The sequence below is a fragment of the Topomyia yanbarensis genome, chromosome 2, assembly GCF_030247195.1.
Source record: "Topomyia yanbarensis strain Yona2022 chromosome 2, ASM3024719v1, whole genome shotgun sequence".
NCBI lineage: Eukaryota > Metazoa > Arthropoda > Insecta > Diptera > Culicidae > Topomyia > Topomyia yanbarensis.
The window spans coordinates 336,085,954-336,095,675 of record NC_080671.1 but is presented as its reverse complement, the minus strand read 5'-3'; the positions used below and the strand labels follow the sequence as shown (position 1 = coordinate 336,095,675).

General features: G+C 48.1%; 1 protein-coding gene across 1 annotated transcript; it reads left to right on the top strand.

Annotated features, from left to right (window-relative positions):
• The first annotated feature begins 620 nt into the window (after window positions 1–620).
• On the top strand, window positions 621–6,062 carry LOC131680610 (uncharacterized). The gene has a single exon (XM_058961324.1). The coding sequence runs from the start codon at window positions 621–623 to the stop codon at window positions 6,060–6,062; it is 5,442 nt and encodes a 1,813-aa protein (XP_058817307.1).
• Window positions 6,063–9,722: the final 3,660 nt, after the last annotated feature.

The window sequence follows — 9,722 nt, the reverse complement described above, 5'->3', positions numbered from 1 at the left end:
AGAGCAACATGCATTTGAAGTCAAAAGAGCAATAATGGTTTCGGAAATGAAAAGCATTAAAAAGTCCGGACTTTGCTACGTTTAAACTCATGTTAAAAATCGTGTTCTTATCCAATGATCATAAAATTTTGAATATATATCATTCATAACATGTGTTCCGTACGGAAAATAATAAGTGTGTATCATTTGCTCTCCCCTTGTTTGCAAGAAAATGTGCGCCTTTTCAAGCAGCCGACGCTATAGCAAAGTGGCGCGAACGCTCACAACCATCAGCGACCGAGAGAAAAATTTTTATTCTTTGTTAGAACACCGAAGAGGTAAGATCGACTAAGGTGATGTAAAAATACATGTGATTTGAGGAATAGTCCGAATTTCCAAGCCTGAATCCTCCGAAAGTCCATTCGACCAGTATTTTCCGAGCTTGAATCCACGCCACACAGTCCACCCGAAGTTTTTATTCCGCGCGAACATATGGTCCCAACGACCCGGATGGGATTTGAGTGATTACGAGGTCAATTGGAGGATCAACCGAAAAGTGAGAATATTCCTGCTTTTAGCAGAACAGTGCTAAAATAGAAACATTCCTGCTTGAAGCAGAACAGTGCAAAAAAACAAAGAAGATGCCGGTGGACAGAACCCCACCAAAAACTGACGATAAGGAGGAATCGAATTTCTTGGGATTCGATGATGGAGCCAATGTGACACTTCCTCTGGTGCCTGTCATTTCGAATGACAATGGCATGAGTGAAAAAGATGGGTCAACAATGAAAATCAAATCGCTCACTCGCCAAAGGGAACAAGCAATGAACAAGATTCTTCGCATTTACGAGCAAATCAACATTCCGCTTCCAATCGAACTGCCAAACCTGAAAGTGCATAGCGCCAAATTGCAAGCAGCATATAGAGAGTACTCTGGGTTTCATAGTGAAATCATTGCGATGATTCCAGACGACCAAGTGATAGCACAGGAAGCGGAATATGTGCGCTTCGAAAAGTATTTCGACTACACATCGGCTGCAGTCGAGGCTCGCATCATGCAACAAACAACGATTCGACCGAACCCACCGGCACAAGTAGTGATTCATCAGCAGCCTTTGAAGGCACCCATACCTACATTCGACGGCGAGTATACCAAGTGGCCAAAATTCAAAGCCATGTTTCAGGACGTGATGGCACAGTCTCGCGATTCAGACGCGATAAAGCTTTATCATCTTGATAAGGCTTTAGTAGGAGCAGCTGCTGGTGTACTGGACGCAAAAACAATCAACGAAGGGAACTATACCGGTGCCTGGAACATTCTCACGGAACGGTACGAGAATCAACGAGTGATAGTGGAAACGCATATCCGTGGTCTCTTGTCAATGAAAAAAATGGCCACAGAATCATACAAGGAACTCCGCACTCTACTCGACGAGTGCCACAATCACGTCGAAGGTTTGGAATACCTGAGCCAGGAAGTGAGTGGTGTGTCCGAACTAATGCTTGTTTACCTGGTGACTGCAGCTCTGGATAAATCGACACGCAAGCAATGGGAGCAGACATTGAAGCCAGGTGAGTTGCCAAAATATTCATCCATGATAGCCTTTTTGAAGTCCCAGTGCCAAGTACTGGAAAGATGTGAAGCTGCCTGTCCGCTCCAAATACCAAAGCCAATTCCAAAGCAGTTTACATCGTCGAAGGTCGCTAATCAGCGATCACATGCCGTAACAACGAGTTCCGATGAAAACAGTGAAAAATTGTTGGAAAAATGTGATATTTGTGAAGCCCCCCATCGAAACTATCAGTGCAACAAACTAAATACACTTTCGAGTGCCGAAAAGTTTGAAAAGATCCGATCCGCCGGAATTTGTTTCAACTGTCTCCGTAAAGGCCATCGATCAAAAAATTGTCCCTCTACTAAGACCTGTCGTAAATGTCAGAGGCGGCACCATACCCAGCTCCACGACGACGACTCAAGGCCTAAACAAGAATCCAAATCAAACATTGCAGTCGCCGATCACAAAGCAGAAGAACCTGTTGAAGGCACATCCGCCGTGCAGATCCCGGGAGCAGCTCAGCAACCTGGAACCAACGTTACAACTACATGTCACTACGACAACACTCACACGCCAAAGACAGTGCTACTGCTAACAGCAATGGTCTTAGTTACAGACATGAATAATCAAATCCGTCACTGCCGAGCGCTCTTAGACAGTGGGTCCCAGGCGAATTTCATAACTGAGAGTTTGGCCGACACACTTGGAATGGAGAAGAAATGTGCCAACGTTCCCATATCTGGAATTAACAATGTTAGAAGTCTAGCCCGTGACAAAGTGGAGGTACAGTTTCATTCCCGATGCAGTGATTTCCGAGCTTCACTCGAATGTCTGATAATACCCAGGATAACTGGCATGATTCAAACAAAGGACATCGATGTAACGGATTGGATGCTCCCAGAAGGTATACAACTGGCAGACCCGACTTTCTTCAAAAGCAACCATGTGGACATGTTAATTGGCGCAGAGTTGTTCTTCACACTGATGAAACCAGGACATATAACACTCGATGACGATTTACCCGAACTTCGAAACTCACACCTTGGATGGTTAGTCACTGGAACATACCGACCGCGGAAACACGACGAAGATATTCAGTACTCGCATGTAGCATCTCTTGAATTGGTAGAAGAATCGATTCGAAAGTTCTGGGAGATAGAAGAAGTACCAACAGTCAACACCATGTCATCAGAGGAACAGAAATGTGAAGACCATTTTGTATCCACCTACGAGCGAGACCAAACCGGACGATTTATGGTTCGATTGCCCCTTAAGGATAATGCCGACCAAATAGATAGCTGCCAAAATTTAGCATTAAAAAGATTTTTCATGCTGGAGAATCGATTACAGCGCAATACAGAGCTAAAAATCCAGTACACCGATTTCGTGCAAGAATATCAGAATTTGGGTCACTGTCGAGAAGTGCAAGTGGCAAACGACGACCCAAACTGGAAGCCATACTATATGCCGCATCACGCGATACTTCGCCCAGGCAGCTCGTCGACGAAGCTTCGTGTTGTCTTCGATGCCAGCGCAAAATCTGCTACAACGAACCTGTCTCTCAACGATACACTACTGGTAGGTCCAGTGGTGCAAAGTGACATCATTTCAATTATGCTGAGATTCCGACAACACCGGTATGTCTTTACGGCAGACATAATGAAAATGTACCGTCAGATTCGTGTTCATCCAGACGATACGCATAAGCAACGCATTTATTGGAGAGAGCACCCGAACGAGCCGCTGAAGATTCTGGAACTGCTTACTGTAACGTACGGTACAGCATCAGCACCGTATCTGGCCACCAGAAGTCTGGTCCAACTCGCCAATGAGGAAGCTGAAAGTTTTCCTGCTGCTGCAAACATAATTAAAACCGATTGTTACGTTGATGACATCCTATCGGGTACGACTACAATCGAAGAAGCCATCGATGCCCAACGCCAGCTGAAGGAGATGCTGGCCCGAGGAGGGTTTCCGGTACACAAATGGTGTTCTAATTCGCCCGAGCTACTAGCACACATTCCTGATGAAGAAAAAGAACCGCTGAAACCGCTTGCAGATCGCCATGTCAACGATGTCATCAAAGTGCTCGGCCTACTATGGGAACCGACCACCGACGAGTTATTAATTGCTGGATGCACGAAGCCAGTAACAAATTCCGACACAGCTGTAACGAAGAGAGCCATTTACTCAGAGGTAGCTAAGCACTTTGACCCGCTAGGGTTTTTTGCACCATCAATCCTTTTGGCAAAGCTACTAGTCCAACGCCTATGGCAGTGTAAACTGGATTGGAACGAGCCCGTGGATGAAGAGAACAAAAACGATTGGATTCTGCTCAAGAATGGGCTACCTGATCTACTACAGATCAAAATTCCACGTCAAGTGACGTTCACTGACGCAGCCTACTATGAACTCCACGGATTTGCAGATGCCTCCATGGTAGCGTATGGAGCCTGTGTTTACGTCCGGAGCATATTGTCAGATGGCACCGCCAAAGCTAAATTACTGACCAGCAAGTCAAAGGTTGCTCCACTACATCCTCTCACGATTCCTCGCAAGGAATTATGTGCTGCCCTTCTGCTGACTAGACTAATGGCCAAGGTAACACCTGCTCTTACCATTCCCATTCGAACAATAGCACTCTATTCCGACAGCGAAATAGTTCTAGCTTGGCTGAAGAAACATCCCTATCAGCTTGAAACGTTTGTGTGCAATCGTATCGCAGAAATTCAAGCCAATACTTCGAACTACACTTGGAATTATGTTCGATCAAGCAACAACCCGGCAGACATCGTGTCTCGTGGGATGCTACCCTGCGAGCTAAAGACCAATGAATTGTGGTGGACCGGCTCTGAATCCATCAACTCACCAGTCGTCAACTTTGAGCATGTTAGTGGCATCCCCGATGAAAGGTTACCAGAACTGAAATCAAATGTAGTAATAATGACTGCGCTTATCTCAGAACCGCTGGCAATATTTGAAACTTGCAGTTCGTTTCGTCGACTTCAACGGATTATAGGATGGATCCTACGCTTCTCGGATAATGCCCTAAAAAGGAAGAATGTTAGAATCACTAATCGAAATCTTACTGTACAAGAACTACGGCGGTCCATGATTGTCATCGTACGGGTAATCCAGCATATCGATCTCGAAGACGAAATCCTACGAGTGAAAACCAAAACACCGTGCAAACGAATTGGAAATCTCAACCCGATTTACACCAGCGATGGTGTGCTTAGGGTCGGAGGACGGCTTAAGCATTCAAAACTTCCTGAAGAGTCCAAACATCAATTGATATTACCGCATGCTAGTCCAGTCACTCATCGATTAATTCGCGACATGCACCAAGAACTACTCCATGTTGGACCTGCTGCGTTACTTTCGGCAGTCAAACAGCGTTTTTGGTTGCTACGTGCTCGATCAACAATTCGCAAGGTAACTAGATCGTGTGTAAAATGTTTCCGCACCAATCCAACTGGCATTTCGCAACTTATGGGTGATTTGCCACGACAACGAGTTACACCGTCCCCCGCATTCAGCATCACTGGCGTGGACTATGCTGGTCCGATTTTCGTGAAGCAAGGAGCTTATCGCCCGAAAGTAGTTAAAGCCTACATAGCGGTTTTTGTGTGTATGGCCACAAAAGCTTTACACTTAGAATTAGTGTCGGATCTAACAACTGATGCCTTTCTTGCGGCTCTCCAGCGCTTCATTAGTCGCAGGGGACTTGTATCTGAAATGCACTCAGATAATGCAACGAATTTTCATGGTGCCAACAACGAGCTGCACAGATTGTACGAGATGTTCCGTAATCAACCCGAAATCAACAAAATTGTGCAATTCTGTAATACAAAGGAAATTGAATGGCACTTCATTCCACCAGATGCACCCGAATTCGGTGGCTTATGGGAAGCTGCCGTAAAATGTACTAAGACGCACCTAAAACGAGTGATCGGAAATACGACGCTTACTTTTGAGGAAATGGTTACTATTTTGTGCGAAATAGAGGCTGTACTTAACTCCAGGCCACTTTTCGCCTTATCTGGTGATCCTGCTGATCCCGAAGTGATTACTCCAGGTCACTTCCTGATTGGCCGCCCAATGACTGCGCTACCTGAACCAGCTTTTTACAACTGCAACATGGGTCGGTTGAAACGCTGGCAACATCTACAGCTGCTTCGAGAGCAGTTTTGGAGGGCCTGGTCCAACGACTATTTGAGCAGTCTGCAACCGAGAAAGAAAAACTGGACCACGTCCAACAACGTCCGACCAGGTATGATTGTTTTGCTGCGCGACAAGAACCGTCCTCCGCTTCAATGGAAACTGGGCCGCATCACTGCTGTCCATCCTGGTCCGGATAATCTGGTGCGCGTCGTGGAAGTTTTCAGCGAGAACAAGTTTTTTTCACGTTCAATTGCAAAGCTGTCAATTTTACCTATTGATGAAAATCAAGGCCAACCTGATCAGTTAGAAAATGTTGAACCGAAAAGTCTCAACCGGGGGGAGGATGTTCCGTACGGAAAATAATAAGTGTGTATCATTTGCTCTCCCCTTGTTTGCAAGAAAATGTGCGCCTTTTCAAGCAGCCGACGCTATAGCAAAGTGGCGCGAACGCTCACAACCATCAGCGACCGAGAGAAAAATTTTTATTCTTTGTTAGAACACCGAAGAGGTAAGATCGACTAAGGTGATGTAAAAATACATGTGATTTGAGGAATAGTCCGAATTTCCAAGCCTGAATCCTCCGAAAGTCCATTCGACCAGTATTTTCCGAGCTTGAATCCACGCCACACAGTCCACCCGAAGTTTTTATTCCGCGCGAACAACATGAGAAATTTAGGAAAAATATAAAATATCAATATTTCAAAAACAAATTTTTGAGGTTTTGGCCAGCCTCCAGCCACTGTGCGGCGTCCGCAAAGTCGACGATGTCGACTCTCCTGGGAAGTTCCAGTGTGAACATTCCGTTGTACATTATGTTCTAGAACGTTGGGCCGAGTATGGAGACCTGAGGTACACCTGCGTGCCCCCAATCGACCTCTGCTTCCTGTTCGTCTCGTAGACCAGTACTGGGTTTGAAACAAAAATTTTCAGAACTTTGCGCAAATAGTCCGGGACCCGCATTGTGTGCAGCGCTACGGCGATAGCCACCCAGCTGGCGCTGTTTAACGAGTTCTTCACGTTGATCGTTACCACGGCGCAGTAGCGATTGCCTCTTCTCCCTTGCTTTGATGCATTCTCCGCGCTCGCGATGACTGCGCAAATGGCGTCCACCGTCGAGATTCCTGCTCGGAATCCGAACTGCCTGTGCGATAGTCCGTTCTCACCTTCAGCGTACTTTGGCAATCTGTTGATGATGACCGTTCCCCGAAGTTTACCAAGAGTGTCTAGCAAGCATATAGGCCGATACGATGCTGAATCTTCTGGTGCCTTCCCTGGTTTTGGCAGCAATACCAGATTCTGGATTTTCCATCTATCTGGGAAATCCAGCCTTCGTCCAGGCATGTCTGTAGAACTATCCTGAACATATCCGGGAACGCCAGGATCGAGGTCTTTTTTTTACAATGGAGAAGACCTTTACTTCCTTACACGTGCTATTGGTAGGGTCCAATCTACCACACGGGGTGCACTGAGGGCGTGTCGGGCTCGAATGGTGACCAGCCATTAATACCGACTAAACTCCATTGGGCTCCGCCATCATTCCTCCCAGGAACTACCTCTCGGTATTACTTCTGGGGGGATGGCTGTACTAAGTGTACTCATTCACTCTCACTCACGCGTTCATACGTCCTGTATGAGGCTTACTTGGGTGCTCTCTCAATCGCACTTTGATTCACTCTCAAACACTCCCACATGAGGCTTTCGTTCCTTGCGAGGCTGACATGTGTGCTCATCTTACTCATTCCTTGCTAGGCTTACTTTTGTGCTCGCCCCACCCATACCATGTGAGGCTGACTTGGGTGCTCACCCTATCACCTGATTCACTCTCAATCGTGCCACTCTATTGTACCTTTGTCACTCCCCCTGGCATCCCATGTGGGACATTTTTCGTAGGCCCCACTTCTGACATACCATGCGAGGCTGACTTGTGTGCTCACCTTTTTCATTCCTTGCTAGGCTGACTTTTGTGCTAGCCTCTACCATACCATGTGAGGCTAACTTTTGTGCTCACCCTTAACATGCCGTGTGAGACTGACTTGGATGCTCACCCTTTCACTCCTCTGCCACGCCATGAGGCATCGATAGCTAAGTTCCAACATACCCTGGTGCGCTCGCGGGCTCCCCTATTTCCACGTAGCTCAAAGCACTCCTCATCTTCCCGAATGACCAGCCCGACTGGCATCACGCTCGCTATCACGCAGGATGCATCATGTGATACCGTGCGGTAGGCAGATATCACTCTGAGGCACATCACGCGGTAGGTGCTCTTCAGTTTCTGTAGGTAACTGGTTACCCTCAGTGCTCTTGACCATGACGGGCCGCCGTACCTGAGGATAGATACGGCAACGCCTGCCAGTAACCTACGTCTGCTGGCGCAGACCTTTGAGCTGTTGGACATCATTCTCGATAGAGCCGCAACAGCAGTCGACGCTCTCTTGCATGTATAGTCGACATGGCTGCCGAAGGTCAGCTTGTCGTCTATAATGACTCCGAGAGACTTCAGACTTCGCTGTGAAGTGATCGCGACTTCTCCCACATGGATAACTGCATGTTGTGCCGACTTGCGGTTGTTGACGATAACTACCTCCGTCTTATGATGAGCGAGCTCCAGGCCTCTCGCGCTCATCCATTCCTCCACCGTGCTGATCGCGTGTTTTGCGGTTAGTTCTACCTCAGGAATTGACTCCCCGTAGACCTCCAAGGTTACGTCGTCATCAAAGCCGACGATCTTGACTCCAGGAGGGAACTTCAGTCTCAGAACCCCGTCATACATGAGGTTCCATAGCACCGGGCCTAGGATCGAGCCCTGCGGGACTCCGGCGGTAATCGGAACCCTTTTCTGACCGGCATCGGTCTCGTATAGCAGTACGCGGTTCTGGAAGTAACTTTCCAAGATCCGGTACAGACCCACCGGTAGGCTAAGCCGGTGTAACGAGAGCACGATGGCATCCCAGCTTGCGATGTTGAATGCGTTCTTCACGTCAAGTGTCACTAACGCACAGTATCGAATACCTCGCCTTTTTCGTTGGATCTCTATCTCGGCAGTATTTATCACTGAGTTGAGAGCGTCCACTGTGGACTTACCCTTCCGAAAGCCAAACTGGTTGCTTGACAGACCGTCCGTACCTTCCGCGTACGGGGTGAGCCTGTTGAGGATGATCCTCTCAAGCAGTTTGCCAGTCGTGTCGATCAGACAGATTGGTCTGTACGCCGATGGGTCGCCTGGCGGCTTCCCGGGCTTCGGCAACAGCACCAATTTCTGCCTTTTCCATCTATCGGGGAAACGGCACTCGTCAAGGCATCTCTGCATAGCTAGCCTGAACATGTTCGGGTTCGCTATGATCGCTGCCTTGAGAGCGTTGTTTGGAACTCCATCCGGCCCTGGAGCTTTGTTCATTGCTAGGGATTTAGCCACTGCGAGTAGTTCTTCATTCGTCACTGGAGCCACCATTTCGACCGTGCCCGCACTGTCTCGTAGTGCAGGTGGCCAGGGGCTTGTGGCTCGAGACGGGAAGAGTACTTCGATAATCGTTGCCAACCGGTCCGGAGACCGTTCTGGGGGTGAGGAGCACCCTTTGGTCTTGGCCATCACAATCCGGTAGGCGTCACCCCACGGATTCGCGTTGGCATTTTCACACAGGTTGTCGAAACACGCTCTCTTGCTGCTTTTAATGGCCTTGTTAAGGGCCAATTTCGCAGCTCGAAACACTTCACGGCGATTCTCTCTTGCATCCTCGGTGCGAGCTCTTTGCATGCTATGTCTAGCTCTGAGGCAGGCTGACCGTAGAGCTGCAATCTCGGCACTCCACCAGTATACCGGGCATCTGCCGTTTCTTGGAAGGGTTTTTCTCGGCATAGTGGCGTCGCACGCGCGTGATAGAACAGCTACCAGCGCATCCCCGCTTAGACTGTCGGTGTTGGCCTCCAGTCCCAGGCCGCGGTGAAAGCTTTGCTGTCGAAGTGATTGGACTTCCACCCGCGTACCTGACAGGGATTTCCCGCCCTCGGATGCTGCACACCATAGTT